The following is a 22,049-nucleotide window of genomic DNA, read 5'->3' on the forward strand; positions in this document are numbered from 1 at the left end:
TTAACCGTTCCTGTTTCATCGTGGTCCTTAGATAGTTTTTAATGATTTTCAGCTTTGAAAAACTGCGTTCCCCTGAAGCGACAGTAAGGCTAGGGCTCCACTAGCTATATTTGATGGCTGCTGTGAGCTGCATTCTACTGCCTAGATTTTTACTGCAAGAAGGTGGCTCCACTTGCTGTAAATTTTCTACATGTGAAAGCTGTAGTTCACTGCTCCGCTGTGCTCTGGCCCGGCTCCACTCCTGTTGTTCAGCTGAAAACAGCGTTGTGATGTTCTTTGTGTACTACAAGATCAAGCAAAAATTGCAGTGAAAATGAGCACACTACACGTATTTATCTAGGTGATTGTATGTTTGCTATTGGTTCGCTGTCGTCGAAGATTGCATCAAAGAAAATGGTGGATACATCCAATATTAAGCAACAGAAAAACACGAAGGCATGTTTGCTGCAATGCATCACAAACTTAGGGAATATCCAGCTAAATTTGTTTAGTTCTACCGGATGTCGGAATTTTGTTCTAGGCATACGAAGTAATTGTTCTGTATGGTTGTGAATCTTCGACTCTCACTTTGAGAGAAGAACGGAGATTAAGGGTGTTTGAGAATAAGGTTCTTAGGAAAATATTTGGGGCTAAAAGGGATGAAATTACAGGAGAACAGAGAAAGTTACACAACGCAGAACTGCACGCATTGTATTCTTCACCTGACATAATTAGGAACATTAAATCCAGACGTTTGAGATGGGCAGGGCACGTAGCACGTATGGGCGAATCCAGAAATGCATGTAGAGTGTTAGTTGGGAGACCGGAAGGAAAAATACCTTTGGGGAGGCCAAGACGTAGATGGGAGGATAATATTAAAATGTATGTGAGGGAGGTGGGATATGATGATAGAGACTGGATTAATCTTGCACAGAATAGGGACCGATGGTGGACTTATGTGAGGGCGGCAATGAACCTGCGGGTTCCTTAAAAGGCATTTGTAAGTAAGTAAGTGAGCATACCAAGTAATAATGCTCATACATAAGGGATGCTTCGCCTCATGGATAATTGGAAACAGGAGGACTACCACGGCCAGTGGAGCCAGGCTTCGGCAACAGATAACGGCACGAAAATGGAACATGTTCTATTCCCCTGGCAGTAGACCTTGGTACTGCCGCCGAAATTCTGTTAGGAGCAGTGAAATACTGCCCATATAGCCACCTACACTTGTTTTTCGTGTATTCCATTTTCAGGCAGTAGACTGCAGCTCACAGCAGCTGTCAAATACAGCTAGTGGAGCCCTAGCCTAACAGGAATAGTTAGGAGAATTTGATAGGAGATTGTTAGATTGGGATAAGAATCACAGATGGGCTGCAGAAAACGGAGGATTTCCAGAGCATTTCGTACTTCAACTGGGACTGAGTGCCTGAATAATCGTAGTTCAGAAAAGAGATCTTGACCATCTATATCAAAAGCCTCGCCATTGTATAACTCTTGAGATAGGTTTATGCAGCTTCTTTCTAGGTCATCTTCTGTCATAATTCACAACTTGTTTATATTATACAGAAAATCGAAGCACTTTGCATTTCTTTCAATTCTTCAAACTTCACACCAATTCCACTCAAAGCTCTGTCAATAACAGGAAGAAAGTAACTTATCCTAAATTATTCTTCAGCTTCCATTTGCATGTTTGTGTCAGTTTTCTCAACACATTCTGGATTTTCATCATCGTCATCATTACTGCTAAGTTCGTCAAAAAAGTGTTTACATCTGGCATGTCGTTTCACTTTGAACTCAGGGTTGATTTTTAAGTGTTTTTACATATTCCGAACTTCAATCATTGCTCCTGAAAATCCATTGTTTTCATAATTCTGCAGAAAGCATTCTGGCCCTTCTATCTGATTTATTGCAACATCAAGCTGCATGTCTTCTGACTGAAGAGTTTTGCTAACACAGTTGACCACATGTAAGAGATCATACCATATTATCACACCCAATATGAACTCGTAAGAATTGGTACTGTATTTTCGCAATGATAACGCTTCAGATCTAGCAACAGGATCTTTTGTTTTATTGGAGACTTCTTTCAAAACACATCGAATATGGGTTGTAACAGTAAAGGAATGTTTGGGGCAATTAGTTTGAACTGTTGTACTCTAGTTTTTAAAAGGATTTTGAGAATATCTTCTTAAAACTTTATGTAAATCTGTCTACATCTCCATAGGAAGAACGTATTTCTTCTGCCACTCTGTGAGGTGCATGAGCTAAACAGGTCAAATGTAATAAGTTGAGATACAAATTATTGAACTCTTTTTCTGCTTTTACCATGTAAGAACCAGCATCGCTTATAAAATGTAAGACATTTTCTTATATCACATCATCCGGCAATAAGAGGAACATAGAAAGTTCAAAGAGATTAACAATATTTGTATGATCCACTTTTTCTTTAAACTTCACTTGTTAACAAAAATTTCTTTCTGTTTCCACTGGGGACAAGACACCCACAATTACATTTGCAAAATATCTACCTGCAACATCAGTGGTTTCATCTAAGGATACCCATGCTTTGTTCTTATCTATAGCTGTTCTAATGCACTTTACAGTTTTTTTTATAACAAAAGGCAAATAAGTCTTTCGCAGTAACGATTCACTCGGTAAGTTTCTGGCTGTATATTTTTCAAAAAAAAGTTTTTAAAATATTAGTTATTAAGTTTGTTAAATTGAATGTTAGCAGAAATCATCATTTCACATATATCACTGTTAAATTCTGTTTCTGTTGTATCAGTCTTGGAAGATGGCATTAAGAGAAGAGTAAATAATTTTACATTTACAGAATGCTTTTTGCTGTCACAGTGTTGTAAATCTCGACGTCTTGTTATCTTTAGTACTATTTTACATACTTAGTACACTTTATTTTCGTCTTTCACTGCAAAGTATTTACTTCATAACTCTGCTACTAATGAATCCAATTTAGAATTATTAGATGCCATTATACATTCCACAATATTAAACAATCCTGGTCCTGCATTATGTATGATTGTCTTCTAACTAGTATGTAATACAGACTGAAGTAAAGAAGAAGAAATGACTGAAGATCATCTACAAACCTGTGAAGTTCTACCTGATGGATCCACCACAGAGAAATATTGGAGAGCAAGAACGCTAATGGCTTCATTGCCAAAGCCCGGCATTAGATAACAACAACAATAACAACAGACTGAAGTAAAATTTGTTGATTTGAGAGTGTAACTTAAGTTTATGTAGTTAACCAACCAATGAATCACAGCGTAATGTAAAAAAAACCAATTACCAGAGCTCAACACTGAACCCTACGCACGAGAAACGTATCTTCATTGAATTGCTGCGATACACATTTCAGTTATTACCTGGCCATACCTCAGGCTTCACATCATTCATGATGTAACGACAGTCTAAGCACAGTTAACCTAATACCCTCATTTTGTGGTATAAATTCCTACTTTTAATTATCAGGCAGTACATCTCACTTGACAATATGTGTCAGAAGAAGAACAATTGTTTTTATGCATTTGAAGTCTGATTAGTGTAATATGTATGCAATGGAGGGGGAAAGGAACTGGCCACCCTACCCCATTATCTCCTACCGTAGTTGCCTCATAAGTGGTGCCATGTTGGTATCACTTGTGAGTTTCAGACCTGTCTTCGAACAGTTGACTGAACAGCAAACAGTCGAGGAAAACCATGAAAAAACTTGTACCAGATTGTTGGCACTCGAGATCGAACTCTGAACCTCCCGAATGCAAGTCTCAAATGGTACTGGCTGAGCCACCTCACTCGGTTACTGATAACCAGTGTTTTTTTCTGGCAGTACACAATGGTACCAGCATCTTTCTTTTTTGAATTTTTTAAAATTAACATTTCTGTCATAGAATGCCAAAATTAATTGTACAATGGACATTGAATACAAACAGAAAGCTATGATTCCATGAAGAAGAAGATGCCTATATCAATACGCCCATAACTCAGGCGCTATTATAAATTTGTATAATATAAATTTTGGTGAGTACCAGCAGCTTTTTTCATAGAAAAAATGCACTGCTCCAACAAATTTTTTATAGAGTTAGCTAGCATTAAAAATTGCGGAGGAACAACCCCTCCTTTGAATTTCTTCTTGTTCATTATCATACGGACGAATTTAGAAATGTATATAGAGTGTTAGATGGAAGACCTGAGGGGAAAAGACCTTTGGGGAGGTCAAAGCGTAGATGAGAGAATAATATTAAAATAGATTCGAGGGATGTAGGATATGATGCTAGGGATTGGATTAATCTTGCTCTGGATAGGAACCAATGGCGGACTTATGTGAGGGCGGCAATGAACCTCCAGATTTCTTAAAAGCCATTTATATGTATATGTATTATTATTATTATTATTATTATTATTATTATTATTATTATTATTATTCATTAATTCATTCATTCATTTAGTGTTCTGCCCAAGGGTAGGTCTTTCACTGCAAACCCAGTTTTCTCCAATCTTTTCTATTTTCTGCCTTCCTTTTCGTTTCCTCATATGATCCATATATCTTAATGTCGTCTATGATCTGATATCTTTTTCTACACCGAACTCTTCTTCCGTTCACCATTCTTTCCAGTGCATCCTTCAGTAGGCAGTTTCTTCTCAGCCAGTGACTCAACCAATTCCTTTTCCCCTTTCTGATCAGTTTCAGCATAATTCTTTCTTCACCCACTCTTTCCAACACAGCTTCATTTCTTATTCTGCCTGTCTACTTCACATGTTCCATTTTCTTCTTCATATCCACATTTTAAATGCTTCTATTAGCTTCACTTCTCTGCACTTCGTCGTAATGTCCATGTTTCTGCCCCCATACAATGCCATACTCCATACAAAGCATTTCACTAGTCTCTTCCTTAGTTCTTTTTCTAGAGGTCCGCAGAAAATGCTCCTTTTTCTACCAAAAGCTTCCTTGGCCATTGATATCCTACTTTTGATCCCTGGCAGCAGCTCATGTTACTGCTTATAGTACACCCCAAGTATCTGAAGCTGTCCACTTGCTCTACTGCCTCATTTAGAATTCGCAAGCTTATCTTCTGTATATTTCTTCCTATGACTATGCTCTTCGTCTTATTTGCATTTATCTTCATCCCATACTGCTCACAGCTGTCATTTAGCTCCAGTAGCATATCCTTTAGTATCATTTTCTCTTCTGCTAACAACGCCATATCATCAGCAAATCTTATGCATTTTATTCTTCTTCCTCCTACTATCACTTCTCCCATGTTCTGAAAACAGTTATTTACTAAATCCACCAAGTAGACGTTGAACAACGAAGTAATAAAGGACATCCTTGACGTACTCCTCTTTCAATTTCACTTCCTTCTGACATTTCTTCTCCTATTCTGACTTTGACTCGTTTCATATAAAGATTACTGAACAGTCATCTCTCTTTCCAATCCACACCAATTTTCTTTAGGATCCCCATCAGTTTATTCCAATCCACTCTGGCAAAAGCCTTTTCTAAGTCCACAAATACTACATACACTTCTTTATTCTTCTCTAGGTATCTTTCACAGATTGCCTCTCGTATCTTTTCCCTTCCTGAAGCCAAACTGCTCTTCTTGCAACTGTTCTTCCATCTTAGAATATGAACATAGATTCAGTATTCGCAAGAGAATCTTCACCGAGTGCGATATTACACTGATAGTCCTGAACTGCTTACATTTCTTGGCATTATTTTTCTTCGGTATTGGAATCAACACTGTCTCTGTAAAATCTTCGGGCCATTCGCCTTTCTGATATATTTCGTTGGATAATGATAGAATTTGCTTCTTGTCTTCACCCAAGCATTTCACTAATTCAATGGATATTCCATCAACTCCTGCTGCTTTCTCACTCTTCATTTCCTTAATGACTTGTTCAACTTCTTTGCTTAAATTTGAAAATCCTTTTTCGTCTTTTGTTACGGCTTTTTCGTCTTCTATAGCTAAGTCATCTGGACGATTCCTTGTCTCATATAACTCTTCTGCATATTTCGTCTGTTTAGTATTCCTTGTTTGTCTGTTATTTCATTTCCGTTGTCGTCCTCTATCAACAACATGGATTTCCTGTTCTTATTTGTGAAGTCCAAACATTTTACTTCGTGGTACATTAAATCATATCTTCCTTTTCTCTCTAGATCCTCTATTTCTTCACATTTCTCTTTCATCAAGTCTTCTTTCGCTTTATCAGTTCCTCTTCTTAGTTCGTTGTTTAGTTTCCGTAGTTTCTTCTACCTTCTTCTGTGTTGATGTTTTTCCATTTTCTCGTCTCCTGCATCTTCTCCAACATTTTCCCTCTGACCCAAGGTTTCTTAATTCTCACACCTTCTGTGTATCCTATTGTTTCTTCTGCTGTTGTCTGTATACAAGTTTTTCAATGAGTCTAGAACTCATTACCATTCTCAGGTGTAGATTCTATTGCAGCGGCTTTCTTTTGCAAATTTGCTTCAAATTTTCTTCTGTCCTCTTTGTTCTTCAGTTTTTCCATGTTCAATTTCTTCGTCACCTGTCTTCCTCTTATCTTCTTCAGACGAATATTTACTTCGCCTATCAGGAGGACATGATCTGAGTTAATATCCGCTCCTGGTAGAGTCTTTGCATTTTTTAAGCAATTTCGGAATCTTTCCTGTACCAGTATATCATCGGCTTAGAGTGTAAACCTGCTAACAAAAAGATAATTTTACAGGGGAAACAAAAAACTGATTAAAATTATCCTTGAAACTTTAGGACCAAATCCAAAGTACAGGTAGTACATCTTTTGATTCTGTTCATTAATAGGCAAAAAAGAAAAGTTACAATATAATGTATTCTTATTTATATTCGTTTTTGTAATTTAGCAGGTTTTTGCAGCTAGGATTTTTTTAAAGTATGGAGTTAGCAGGTTTTTCAAGAAAATTAAGCAAATTCATGAAAGCTGTTGTTTTACTTACCAAAGTCTTTCTATTATTTCAGACGAATGATTTAACAGATAATCAGATGTGAAAATAAATAATTTACATCTAACTTATCTTTGACATTATTTCAGTCTATCTTTTTAAAAAAAGCTTCTGTTCCAGACATAGTTAACAAAATTGAAAGGAAAATAAAACAGGAAGTAAAGATTCTCTTTCATTCTTAGGAAACATTCTTTCTTAGGAATTAACTGAACATTTTCTTCTTTCCTATTCAAATTCTTAAAATCCTCACAATGAAAAATATTAATTACATAAAAGTAAGGAAGTCAAACTCAAAAATATTTTCTACTGAATAAGAGGTACCGGTAATTTATCTAATTCGTTAACTCTAAATTCTTTTTAGTCTTCATTTAGTTCAATCATGAGGTACAGACGTGTATAAATTATTAGACTCAAACGATAATATTTATGATTCAAGTAACATTTATTCTACAAAACTCATTTATTACACACTGTTTGCAATAATTAATATTTAATGTGAAACCCTTTGTTCTTTATCATCAATTTTATGTGATTTGGCACGCTGTTCATGAGATTTTCACATTGTTTCTTGATGTCTTCATCCCTGTGCCATATTTGGTTAAGTGCTTCTATGAAGTCCACCTTGGTGGTAATTTTTTTTTCTCTCTTTACGATAGACCAAAGATTTTCAATTGGATTTACGTCTCGTCTGTTACCTGGCCAGGGAAGGACGTCTACATTATTTTCAGCCAGAAAATTAGTTACTGATCTAGCTTTGTGACAGGGTGCTCCATCCTGCATGAAGACACATTCACCAACAGGGAACCAGTCCCTCATTTGTGGAAAAATTCGGGTTTCTCGGACTTTTTTGTACTGATCTTGTCGCATAGAGTCCTACAGAGTTATTTTGTGGCCAGTAATTCATGATAATTATGAAAATGTAAAAAATGTGGTGCTGAGTCTAATAATTTGCACACGTCTGTAATTGGTCATAATACTGACAGTAATCTTCTGGTAAAGTATTCTTTAAATATTGCAAGTCTTCAAACTTTCTTGCAGTGATCTCCTTTCTGTTTTGGTGAAGATTTTGTAAGTCTATAAAGAGCAAGGGAACCACTGATGTCGATTTTCTTTGCGGTATTATTTTCCAATCATCTGGGAAACTCAATTTGAATAATATGTCATCATTTAGAGTGTAGTGAAGAGCTGTTATGTCAGTAACCTTAGGATTGCCTCTACCAGGGCGAATACTCTTATAAAATTTAGCCTAATTTAATTAAAAAAAAAATTCATTATTTAAGTATGTCATGTCATATGGACAGGCTCTTTTCTGGCTGATCTGCATATTTCTATGTAATCTGCCGTTATGCTATTGTTTTTGTTTGTAAGATCCCGTCCAACAGTGGAATGGATGCAGTCTGCTTTCATTTGGGTGTGTTCAACCTAAAAGAACTTTTTGCTTTGCAAAGATGATGACAACTGTTTGAAGATATCTGGAACAATAGCAAACCCCATTTTCGAATCGCAGGAAACGTAAATCAAATAAACTAATAAAATTAATAATGACATATGTAGTGGCAAACATCATGCAAAATACTTGCTAAGTACTGAAAAAAATCTACTAATCTCAGTACCGGTACCTAAGGTTAAAAAATTTAAATGGAAAACTAACTGAATGTCTAATTACTTTGACATTAAAGAGTAATTGAACAATCATAATTATACACCCCTCTGCAATATTTCAGTCATTTAAAGCTTGAATAACAGTAATAAACAAAGAAAAAAACTTGTTTGACTACACGAAAATACGAGCAAAGGTCGAACACACTATCCACACAGACAGTTGCTATGGAGTTAGCAGCAAGCTTTGAATGAAGTGGATTTAGCTGTTTTACTAATCACACGTTTATGTTCGCTTACAAGTTGAATTGTTCCTAGCTATTTTTCCTACGCGATTCGTCGTTTCGTTCCCTTTCAAATGGTACTATAATCTAATTTTAGACAAAAAATGGATTTAGCAAGTTTACACCCTAAGCCAACGATATGTTTTTTTTTTTTTAAATTTTATTTATTTATTTAAATTTAAATATACAGAATAAAGAATATAATTACAAACAAACAAGAGAGATAGATATAAAATAATACAATCAATATAAAAAAGGAGATACAGTAGTATTAACAAAAATTTGAGACCGAATGAGCAGCGCTATCTGATATCTCCTTTCGTCCCTTGAGCATGTCCATGTGTATCTTCTTCGTTTATGTTGTTGGAATAATGTATTTCTTTTACAGAAGTTCACCAAATATTCTTCTCTATCATTTCTTTTTCCCAATCCATATTTTCCAACTATTCTTCCATCTTGTCCTTCTACAACTGCGTTCCAGTCGCCCATTAGGATTACGCATGCTCCCTTCTTCTCCTTCTCAACTATTTCTTCTGTCTTGTCATAGCTTTCTTCCACTTCCTCGTCTGCTAATCCACTGTGTGGCATATAAACTTGCACTAGCATAAAGTCCATCTTCTTCCCTTGTAGTCTCACCATTATCATCCAGTCATCTACATAATGCACTGATTATCATCATCATCATCATAATTATTATTATTTATAGGCTACGAAATGTTATCAAGAAGAAGAAGAAGAAATCCTGCATCTTTAATGCTATCTTTGGTAGTCTTGTGTTTAGTTCTTTTTCCTCTCTTTCTCTATAACAATTATTGTAGTCATACAAAGTTCCACTTATCTGTCTTTTATTTCCGATATGTTCACACTGTTCATGTATGTAATTGTGTAAGTTTGTTTTGTTCCAGGCATGTATTGCCATCATCTTTAGTGAACGACTCTGTGAATGCCAGTAATGCTTTTTATGAAGAGATGCTTGGTCATGGGGAGCCCATAATTGTTTACATGCATGGGAACTCAGGGTCTCGAGGCAGTGCACATCGACTTGAGCTATACACCCTGCTCAGGAACCTCAACTACCATGTCATCGCCTTTGATTACAGAAGTAAGTATACATGATCCTTCAAGATGTCAAACAAGGTGGTTTGTTTTGGCGAAAAAACTAATGATGTCTGTAAAACTGTAAGAGGTGTCGTAATTTTGTTTTCTTTCAGTAGTTCAAAATTCATTCATTCATTGTATCCTCTCAGCCAATAGTTCAGTATTTGTGTGGTGTATGTAATCTGTATTCATGCATTATTTCTTCTCACTGTAAAAATAGAACTCAATCTGTCACTCAGTACACAAGCGCAAAATAACATAACTTAGTCACTTTAGCACATATGTTCGCATTTCTGTGTTCATTCTTCATTCATTGTTTCTTCTCAGCTGATTTTAAAATATTTTTACAAAAAGAGTATAGGGCACGAGAGATTGCCTATATTAGAAATGAAATAACTTCCTTAAGGCGAAAAATTTATTTATAAATATTATAATACTGCACTCACTCTTTGATTATCATTGTCATGTTTTAAAAACAGTATCTGCAAGGTGTCCACCTTTGTTTACAATACATTTTTGTGGTCTTTGGAAGTTGTTTCTTATGTTATGCAACATTTCTTATATGTGATAGAAGATGAGCATACTCTCTTCACTCGCGAATTGCAAGAGAACTCTCGCCTTCCAGTGATAAAAATCCCTGGGGAGAGAGTCTACTCCAGGTTGACCTTTGCACCTTGAGTGCTGGTGAGTGAACGTTTACCCGCTGTAATTTAGTGTGATGAAACGTAAACAATCACTTTTCTCTTAGAGAGATATCTCATGTTTTCCTGAATTAGCTTTGTAGGTGACTCTGTTTGCTTTGTAAAGTGAAATGGCACAATATATGATGATAGTTCGTTCAAGAAGAGAACAGAAAGTGTGCAGAGACTCATCCGTAGTTGACTACGAAACTTGATATCGATTTTCGAAAGAAAATGTGCGGTGGTTGGCTGAGCATTCTTTTGGTTATGTAGAAGAAAGAAGAAGAAGGAAAAAAAAAAGAGCATCTTTCTACACAACGTTGGTGACTCGGGTTTTCAGAGTGCAGTGCGTGAAGACATCAGCTTTCATCGCAGTGCTATATCAAAACATTTTCACATATACCAACGAAAATATAATTAGAAAGGACCTGTAGATCCAGTTTCTTGCTAATGTTGCTTTGTGTAAACTGAATGGCAGGAGCTCTACACTTTCCCTCACCCTATAGGAGTAGTGGATGCACTCAAGTGCAAATAAAAAAGTCCTAACTTTATGGGTATGAATATATAAACAGAAAATGAGTCCCTAGCATTAATGTGCAGGTTACATATAACACAGGGGAATGAAATGTTCACTAATGTAGATGTATCTTGGCAAGGCTCTCAAGCTAGATTCTCGAATTTGGAGTTCAAACATTTATAGAATCATGTCCATATGCCGTACTAATGCATTGCTGCTCAGTGATGCAGGCTATGGAATCTCACCTTGGCTGATGACATCATACAGAAGTCTAAGAACTCCAGTACAAAGATCCTATAAGCATGTATAATCAGAGAGCGTGTTATAATTGAAGGACCTTTTGGACAGTTAAATCAGCACTTTTCCATTACTCAGAGCAAGATCAGAAAATACCGTTCGTTATTTTGTCATATTTTATTCTCCACAACATAGCGAAATATCTCAATGACGAAGTCTTCGAAGTTCCAGAATTGAATAACAATGAGGGAGATGGAATAGAAGTTGGAAAAGGCGATGGTGCACAAAACAGAGAGAGAGGAAACTAAAGGATGGATGAAATAGCTTCAGCAATATATAATTTTCATTATTAGGAAAGTGTAAATTAATTACACTGATCATTCCTTCATAATGATTTATTAATTTTGTTATTTCATATCCTTCATTGTAAAATATATTAATAATAATAATTCGAATATTCTAGCGAATCTTTTCCAGAATTGATTTTGACCCTACTGCAGTGAGTCCCAGTGAACATTCTCATGGTTTCTGTCGACCGACTAGCGATAGGTCCCCCCCCCCCCCACTACGGAGTTCGTTTTCCCTTATCTGCATGGCTGGTGAATCCCCCAATTTTTAACTTAATTCATTGCTCCTGACGTGTTTATGTTATCCTCCACGCATAAGCTATTATGTACATGCCAAGAGAGAAGAAATGAAGGGAAGAAAGATAGAGATCATCACGTGGAAGTTGCATGGTTGGTGAATTCCCGACTCCGAAATTAGCTGTGTCTGCAGCAAAGCTATGCAGTGAATCAGCTAAACACAAGTGAAGTTTATTGAGTTGTGCTGTGTTTTGCAATTGTTACATATTCAGTGTCAATTACTGTACATACTGGAAAACAAATAGTATGGCAGAACAAGGGAAAACTTTAGACATAAATTTCCAGTTTGTATAGAAAAACAATACTAAATTTAGTGAATATGTTTAATGAAACAAATTCTGTGAATATTATGATGTGAATTATCACACAAGATGGGCAACACTTCTAGCAGCTACTGTATGGAGAATGAGTACCGAATGTTATTAATGTAATACATTATGTAAGTTCTAATCCATCGAAGTGCCGTGAGTTCAAGAATGCAAGCAGAGATGGTAGCGTTGGGTACCCGCTGCTGGTTGGCTGACAGAAATACCGGAAACGTTTGCTGGGACTCACTGTAGTTTCCAACAATATGAGTGGAGAGTAATTATTTGGATCAGTGAATAAATATGATGTATTTTTTACATGGTTATTTAATGACGTATCAACTACGAGATTATTTAGCGTCGATGTGAGTGGTGATAGCGAGATGAGGCCGAGGATTCGTCATAGATAACCTGACATTTGCCTTACGGTTGGGGAAAACCTCGGAAAAAACCCATTCAGGTAATGAGCCCAAGTGAGAATCGAACCCACGTCCAAGTGCAACTCCGGACTGGCAGGCAAGTGCCTTAACCGACTGAGCTATGCCGATGACGAAATTTAGTTTCCCTGTCCATAAGGTCTACCTACTTTTTTCATTCTTAGAAAATTATTGGATTGATTCCTGTTTGTTTAAGCATATCTTTTAATTCTATATGGTTTTTGTATTTTGGATTTTTTTTCTACTATTCTGTCAGTGTGATGCTGAGGCTGTTCTTGAATTCTAATTTTTACATGCTATATGCTTTTGTCTTTAATCTCTTAAGTTCAAGAACCTGGAATTTACTTACGTTTAAAAGAAAAGGAAAATCACCTAACATCCAGGAACCCAGATTGCACTTTTAAACTGTCATCTTAAATAGAAAGCTGGGATTTATTTACGTTTAAAAGAATAGGAAAATCACCTAGTATATCCAGGAAACCAAATTGCATGTTTAAAAATGCCAGACAACATAAGTTTTTGTTTTGATTGCTTCATCTTGGTTGAGTGTCCACTCAGGCCTTGCTCTCTTCGCAGAGAGGACAGTCTTCTCTCAAATTCAGCTTTTTATCATTTCAAAACCAAACATCCTGGAGCCCGCTAGGCACCACTTGAGAGAAAGCTAGCCAGCACTCAGGACTCAACACTCATTTTTTATCACATCACATACATACATACATACATACATACATAAGTGTTCTGCCCATGGGGAGGTTTTTCACTGCAAACCCAGCATTCTCCAGTCTCCTATTTTCTGCCTTCCTCTTAGTCTCCGCATATGATCCAAATATCTTAATGCTGTCTATCATCTGATATCTTCTTCTGCCCCAGACTCTTCTCCCGTTCACCATTCCTTTCAGTGCATCCTTCAGTAGTAGTTTCTTCACGACCAGTGACCCAACCAATTCTTTTTTCTCTTTCTGATCAGTTTCAGCATCATTCTTTTTTCACCCACTCTTTCCAACACAGCTTCATTTCTTATTCTATCTGTCTTCTTCACATGCTCCATTCTTCTCCATATCCACATTTCAAATGTTTCTATTAATTTCTCTTCATTTCGTCGTAATGTCCATGTTTCTGCTCCATTCAATGCTACACTCCACACAAAGCACTTCACTAGTCTCTTCCTTAAAGTCCATTCACTCTTAAAGTGATCCTAACATAAACAAACTCCAATTGTATCCTTCCGACATTCATGCTGCAATTACTGTCACATTGACAGGGAGCACGTGTGAAGTACATAATTATGGCATGTGATATAAGTACGGTATGCAGTATATTAGCGTAATAAACGAAGTAAAATACAATGTGACATACTCTATATAGAATTAGTTACTATTAATAGTATTAATAGCAATAAGAGTTTTAGTTTTAGCAGAATAATATCTAGTTTAAGCATCAATTATACACTATATTATACACGCAGTACTAAGTAGACCATACTTTTAAGAAGTTTAGACTTGCAACACTTTCCTTTTATTCCGATTCTGGAAGTGGTTCTATCCCATCCATATCTATATCAGTTTCAGTTCTTTCATCACTGTCACTACTGCTGCTTTCGCCACCAAGACTGGTAACTAATTTATCAACAAGAGTATCACTCAAAATTGTCTAGCTTCCAGAACAAAGCTTCTTCTTTCATAACATGTTCGATGGATTTCTTCCAGGCATCTGCAATCACATGTTTAATTGGTTCCTCAGTCAAGACCTTGACATCTCTAATGTTGAACGTTTTGTTGCACTGTCTAACGTAACCCTTCACTTGACTCCATATCATTCCTATAGAATTTAATAAACAATAATAAGGAGGCAGTCGCTGTACTGTTATGTTAGCCTATAGCACAAGAAAATCCACAATATATTTGTCATATCTATGAGCGACATTTGCCTCTCGGCTTATTCACAAAAGTTCATCTTCTACCATGTTTTTATGACACGGAATATTGTTTGCTTCAATCCAGGCAATAATGTCATTCTTTAACCACGACCTATTTGGGAGCCATAGCTTTAACAGTGTGAGAAGGAACATTGTCCATGATTATCACACTATTGGGTTCGAGTTTCGGCAACAGTTTGGCGACACAGCAACAGAAGACCAAGCCAGCACCTTCAGCCATTTTGTTGCATCACAAGCGACTGAAGTGCTGCTGCCCTCAAATGCATCATACATATGCAATAAAGTATTTTAAGTTGTAGTTATTGATCTTAGAGTGATTAGGTACATTTTTCTGTGTTTTGGATATTATTACTTCAATTGCGGAAGAATAACAAGTATATTCAGGGAACATATAATACATATTCCGAAACGTTAATGAAGGGTTCTACATTTTTCGCGCGCTTATTGCTTCTACATTGTGCTTCGGTAACCAATGAAACGCGAGCTGGCCACATGGATTTGTTTTGATGCAGATCATTTTAAGAGTGGATACGGCAAGTATGTTTCATTCAGAATTCGCAAGTTTACCTTCTTTATTTGTCTTGCCACAACCATGGTCTTCGTCCTAATATCTGCAGTTTCCTCTCAGTTTCACTCCTTCAGTTATGTACTGTGAGTACACTCTTTCCTTAAGGTATCTACACAAGAAAGAGTCAGCATAATGAAAAGTCGTGGAATTTTACAGACCATACCACATTTCCAAACTAGGAGATCAAGTGAACTCCATACATAATGCACAGATCTGAATGTCCTGTCTTTCTGATATTACACATTGCTAAGAACATGCTATTCGAGTTGAGGCTGAAGAAAGTTGTGGTCCATTTCGACATAGCAGTTAGAATTAACATTGATTGCATGTTCTGCTTCATCCTCGAAAAAATAGGGGCTGATAATGCCTCGTACACCAACAGTGGTTGTTCATGGAGATTCTTTGGTTTCTTATTGGACTGATAACAAAAATTCTGCTTGTTTACAAACACATAGCCTCATCACATATCAGTGATACATCCAATAGCAATGGATTTTGTTGGCTTAATTCCTATGTTAAAAAAAAAAAAGTGAACAATTCATTCATAGTTGACGACCATTCAACTTGCCTGAAGATGTTAGCCTCTATGTAGCTAGTAGTGATTATGTTAAACCTGATTGTCTTGGGTATCGAACTGGGGCTACGTAATTGAAAACTTCTGTGCTGGGAGTTGCGAATACCCTTAGTGCACTATGGGCAGTGGAGAGGATGACTTAGCTGTCTGCAGTTTCAGTGCGTTTCTACTAGAGTGGGACTTGAGACTTGAAGACTGTTAATGAAAATTAAAGTTTACTTATTCAATAAAAGCACTTTATCTGTTGACATTGTTTATTATGTTATGTGTATATCTTGACTCTAATTGCAATAAAATAGTGGTTTAATATTTGCGAGTTAGGAGAAAATCCACAAACTGTTAGGGAAAACACGGGAATTTTACTTGAAGCAAGTAAAGAGATAGGTTTGGAAGTAAATCCTGAAAAGACAAGTATATTATTATGTCTCGTGACCTGAACATAGTACGAAATGAATATAAAAATTATAAATTTATCCTTTGAAGAGGTGGAAAAATTCAAATAACTTGGAGCAACAGTAACAAATATAAATGACACTTGGGAGGAAATTAAACGCAGAATAAATATGAGGCACTCAGAAGCAAAGTGATACAAGTGACATTTTTAAAAAAGTGAGATAAGTGTATATTCTAAATCTTTAGCATCTCTTCTGTTCAGAGAAAAAGTAAATATAACTGCAGTTCCAATCAGTGCTGCTCCATGTTGGCCTTACTCTTGTATTACAATGCATACAGAGTTTTGACTGAGAGGCAAACTAATACAAGTGCGTTGTTTACATAGTGTTGTTGCGTTTCTTCTGTTTATGACTAATTCATTTGCCACAATGGAGAGAGGTAATATATTACGTATTCGAAACATCTTCGTGGAAGGCCTGCACACATTGAGCTGGACCAACTATACAATAAGAATAACTTTTGCTAAGTGGAGCAACTTGCAATAGCTAAAGAAATTCATCCCACCCATAAACCACTCTTTATTTGATGACCTGAAGCATGAGGATGGGCCTATAATAAGGACTGCAGGACGTGGAAGAGAAAGTTCAAGGAATACTCGCGGTAGGAGTCCTACAGATGCACTTCATGACAGAAACATAGATGTTGCAGCAGAGAGAGATGTGACTTCTTCAGATGAGGCTAGTGACGTAATGAACAGCGACTAAGGCTGAATTTAATTTAAAATTAAACATTTGCTTAACCCTCTTCTTTCGGAGTACTGAAAAGCACATCAACTGTTGCCCTAGAAATTGAATGTAATATTCAACCTATCAGACACTATGAATTAAAAAAGCATCTAAAAATACATGTAAAATTTCAGGCCTCATCCAGATCTCAGATGTTCTTCAAACTGTTAGATAATATCCTGTGTAATTTCTACAAAATAAACAAACAAGAAATACCAGTCTATATCACAGACACACTCATTGTTAAATCTTCAGTTGTTAAATTCCTTAATGGAAATGGGTAATTCCAGAACATAGCATACAAATTCCAGGAAATCGTTTCAAAAATGATCCTCCATACATTCTTAAGTTAGATGCCATGGATCTAATCTGCAACAAATATAAAGATCACCTTCAAATTTATACAGATCGATCTCTAAACCCTAATAATGGGACATCAGGAGCAGGGTATTATATTCCAAAATATCAAGATAGTTACTTCGTACCATGTTCATCCTCCTCCGTCTTGACACTGAATTGCTAGCTACTGATGCTGCTCTTCAGTGTGTTACTCAAATTTCTGAAAAATCTATTTGCATACTTACCGAATATAAGGAAACTTTATTTAATATAGTTAAACATGTACCAACCATGTATGGTGGGTCCCTATCACCACGGCATGGCGCGTCCTCAGGTTGCGGATAGAGGAGACGGCCTCCAGATATGGAGGGTAGCTGCGAATATATTGAATAAGCAGTCGTGGACAGCCGATAAGGGGTGGTCCTCCAGCTTGGGGGTTGGGCGAAGGGCTAACAACCCATCACCGTAAAAAACAGCTTGTTACGAATTCCTACAGTAAGCCTCGGAATAGGACTGATTCTCTGGCACGACCACAGCAAAGGAATAAGGTTTTGAGATTTGGCACTTGGAACGTAACTAGTCTTTATAGAACAGGAGGGGTAACATTAGTAGCAAAAGAACTAGCTAGATATAGAATAGACTTTGTGGGAGCACAAGAGGTTAGGTTAGATGGGAATGGCATATCACAAATAGGAGATTACTTGTTGTATTATGGGGAAGGAAACAATAATCACCAATTAGGAACAGGATTCTTTGTTCATAAAAGAATAAAATCAGCAGTAAAAAAGGTCGAATTTATCAGTGACAGGTTATCATATTTAGTACTTAAGGGTAGATGGTGCGACATCATAGTTATAAATGCTCACGCCCCTACAGAAGAGAAAGACGACTATATAAAGGATAGCTTATATGAGGAATTGGAACATACTTTTGATCAGTTCCCTAGATATCATATGAAAATTTTATTGGGGGATTTCAACGCTAAAGTAGGACGGGAGGATATTTTTAGACCAACTATTGGAAAAGAGAGCCTACACGCAATTAGTAGTGACAATGGAGTTAGATTAGTCAACTTTGCCACATCGAAAAATTTAATTGTCAAAAGTACAACATTCCCCCATAAGGATATACATAAATATACTTGGACTTCTCCAGATGGATTGACACACAACCAAATAGATCACGTCTTGATAGATAAACGGAGACATACTAGTATAGTAGATATTCGAACTTTCAGAGGTGCAGACTGTAATTCTGACCATTATTTGGTGATTGGAGAATTAAGAGAAAGATTATCAGTAGCCAAGCGAGTAGAGCAACAAGTTAATATTACTAAATTCAATATTTTGAAATTAAAGGACGAGGAAGCTAAGCAAAATTATCAGGTCGAAATTTCGAATAGGTTTGCCACTTTAGAAAGTTCCGACGAAGTTGAGAAAGAATTAGATGTTAATAGCGTGTGGGAAAATATCAGAGATAGTATCAAAATTGCAGCTGAGCAGAGCATAGGTTATTATGAAACTAAGAAAAAGAAACCGTGGTTTGATGAAGATTGTTGCATGGTAGTAGAAAGAAGGAAACAGGCAAAATTGAAATTCTTACAGGATCCAGTTGAGGAGAATAGAGATAATTATTTCAATGAAAGACGGGAAGCAAGTCGTACACTTAGGAATAAAAAGAGAGGTTACTTGAAGGAAAAACTGAATGAGGTAGAAACAAATAGTAAGAATAAAAACATTCGAGATTTATATAAGGGTATAAAGGAATTTAAGAACGGATATCAGTCAAGGGTAAACGTGATCAAGGATGAGAATGGTGACTTGCTTGCAGACTCTTCATCAATCCTAAACAGATGGAAAAACTATTTTGCGCAACTACTAAATGTACATAGGCCAAATAGAAATGATCGGGACGATATTGAAATACAAACTGCTGAGCCATTTATACCCGAACCCACGATTTCAGAAGTCGAAATTGCGATAGAAAATCTGAAAAAGTACAAGTCTCCAGGTCTCGATCAAATTCCAGCAGAATTAATACAAGAGGGTGGAAGTGCATTATATAGCGAAATTTATAAACTTGTACTTGCTATTTGGGAAAAGGAAATTGTACCAGAACAATGGAAGGAGTCCATAATTGTACCTATTTTTAAAAAGGGGGACAAAACGAACTGTGGTAACTTTCGAGGAATATCACTTTTGTTGACGTCGTACAAAATTTTGTCCAATATTCTTTTGAGGAGATTAACTCCGTACGTAGATGAAATTATTGGGGATCATCAGTGCGGTTTTCGGCGTAATAGATCGACTATTGATCAGATTTTTTGTATTCGGCAGATAATGGAGAAAAAATGGGAGTATAAGGGTACAGTACATCAGTTATTCATAGATTTCAAAAAGGCATATGACTCGGTTAAGAGGGAAGTATTATATGATATTCTTATTGAATTTGGTATTCCCAAGAAACTAGTTCGATTAATTAAAATGTGTCTCAGTGAAACATACAGCAGAGTCCGTATAGGGCAGTTTCTATCTGATCCTTTTCCAATTCACTGCGGGCTAAAGCAGGGAGATGCACTATCACCTTTACTTTTTAACTTCGCTTTAGAATATGCCATTAGGAAAGTTCAGGATAACAGGCAGGGTTTGGAATTGAACGGGCTACATCAGCTTCTTGTCTATGCAGATGACGTGAATATGTTAGGAGAAAATACACAAACGGTTAGGGAAAACACGGAAATTTTACTTGAAGCAAGTAAAGCGATCGGTTTGGAAGTAAATCCCGAAAAGACAAAGTATATGATTATGTCTCGTGACGGGAATATTGTACGAAATGGAAATATAAATATTGGAGATTTATCCTTCGAAGAGGTGGAAAAATTCAAATATCTTGGAGCAACAGTAACAAATGTAAATGACACTCGGGAGGAAATTAAACGCAGAATAAATATGGGAAATGCCTGTTATTATTCGGTTGAGAAGCTCTTATCATCCAGTCTGCTGTCCAAAAATCTGAAAGTTAGAATTTATAAAACAGTTATATTACCGGTTGTTCTATATGGCTGTGAAACTTGGACTCTCACTCTGAGAGAGGAACATAGGTTAAGGGTGTTTGAGAATAAGGTGCTTAGGAAAATATTTGGGGCTAAGCGGGATGAAGTTACAGGAGAATGGAGAAAGTTACACAACACAGAACTGCACGCATTGTATTCTTCACCTGACATAATTAGGAACTTGAAATCCAGACGTTTGAGATGGGCAGGGCATGTAGCACGTATGGGCGAATCCAGAAATGCATATAGAGTGTTAGTTGGGAGACCGGAGGGAAAAAGACCTTTAGGGAGGCCGAGACGTAGATGGGAGGATAATATTAAAATGGATTTGAGGGAGGTGGGGTATGATGATAGAGACTGGATTAATCTTGCACAGGATAGGGACCGCTGGCGGGCTTATGTGAGGGCGGCAATGAACCTTCGGGTTCCTTAAAAGCCATTTGTAAGTAAGTAAGTAAGTAAGTAAACATGTACCAAACCTGTATGCACATAGAATTATTCCAATTCAGAAACAACTAAGTAAACTAAAAGAACTCCAAAAGGAAATAACATTTCAATGGATACTTAGTCATTGTGGTATACCTGGAAACAAGAAAGTCAATAACGTTGTGAAATAGGCAACATATTTGCAACCAACCTTTTCAAGAGATATCTCTATCCAATGCTTTTGCTTCAGTAAAGTCTCATTTTATAAACTTATGGATCAACAATTGGATCTCTTCTGGAAAAGGAAAAATTTTACAGTCCGTTCAAAGAAACGAAATGACCTAGAAATGTACAAAAAATTGCCCAGACATGTTCAAACATTTTTAACAAGAGTCAGAACAGGTCACATTGTCACATAATTGTACCTATATCGATTTCACCTTTCTGATACTCCTACTTATCTGTGGTGTAATAATCATGATGAAGATCTGGAACACATTCTTCTATACTGTTCATCCATAAACCACAAAAGAAGTAAATTAAAATCATCAATATCGATTTCAGAAGACACAGCTCTGCAGTATATATTGACTACATCCCAACTCTGGCTACTAGCAACAGGCATCTATAATGAACACCAATCAAAATATCCCTCATTTCTCATGAAAAACTGAATAGACTATAGTGGACTTCATGTTGTCTGCAAACAAGTGGATACGTTAAGAAGATTGACTGAGTGATTCTTTTGGTTATACAGACACATTTTGTATTATAATATGATAATCAGAAAGCTCAAATGTTGTTAGGACAGGAATGTTTCAATGTTGTAAGCAATGTTCTTGTTCTTGTTTTAAATAATATACAAATACTGAAAACCGTTGCACTTATATTACTTCTCCACAAAAAATATTTTCGTGGAAAAATAATACAAGTGACTTTAGGACCCTATTTTACCTAAACTGTTTTAGAATAAATAATTTATATTTAAAAGTTTAAAAACATAGGTACCAAAATACACAACTGTAAATTTACAGCAGCATAGTCCTGTAACAGATTTTTTTAATTTCCTTTTCAACTTCAAATTCATATATCTCAAAACTTACTAAATGTCACTTGTATCACTTTGCTTCTGAGTGGCTCATATGGGAAATGCCTGTTATTATTCGCTTCAGAAGCTTTTGTCATTCACTCTGCTCTCAAAAAAGCTGAAAGTTAGAATTGAT

The 22,049-nt window shown here is 36.4% G+C and overlaps 1 protein-coding gene across 7 annotated transcripts in view; it reads left to right on the forward strand.

The window, feature by feature from the left end:
* The window catches only part of LOC138710541 (lysophosphatidylserine lipase ABHD12), a 105,188-nt gene that overhangs the window by 45,406 nt on the left and 37,733 nt on the right, over positions 1–22,049 (forward strand). For all 7 annotated transcript variants that reach the window (XM_069841508.1, XM_069841511.1, XM_069841512.1 and 4 more), the window contains one exon: positions 9,741–9,937. In XM_069841508.1, coding sequence (XP_069697609.1) covers positions 9,741–9,937 — 197 coding nt within the window. The remainder of the gene's footprint in view (positions 1–9,740; positions 9,938–22,049) is intronic.

Source organism: Periplaneta americana, chromosome 12 (genome assembly GCF_040183065.1).
Source record: "Periplaneta americana isolate PAMFEO1 chromosome 12, P.americana_PAMFEO1_priV1, whole genome shotgun sequence".
Taxonomy (NCBI): domain Eukaryota; kingdom Metazoa; phylum Arthropoda; class Insecta; order Blattodea; family Blattidae; genus Periplaneta; species Periplaneta americana.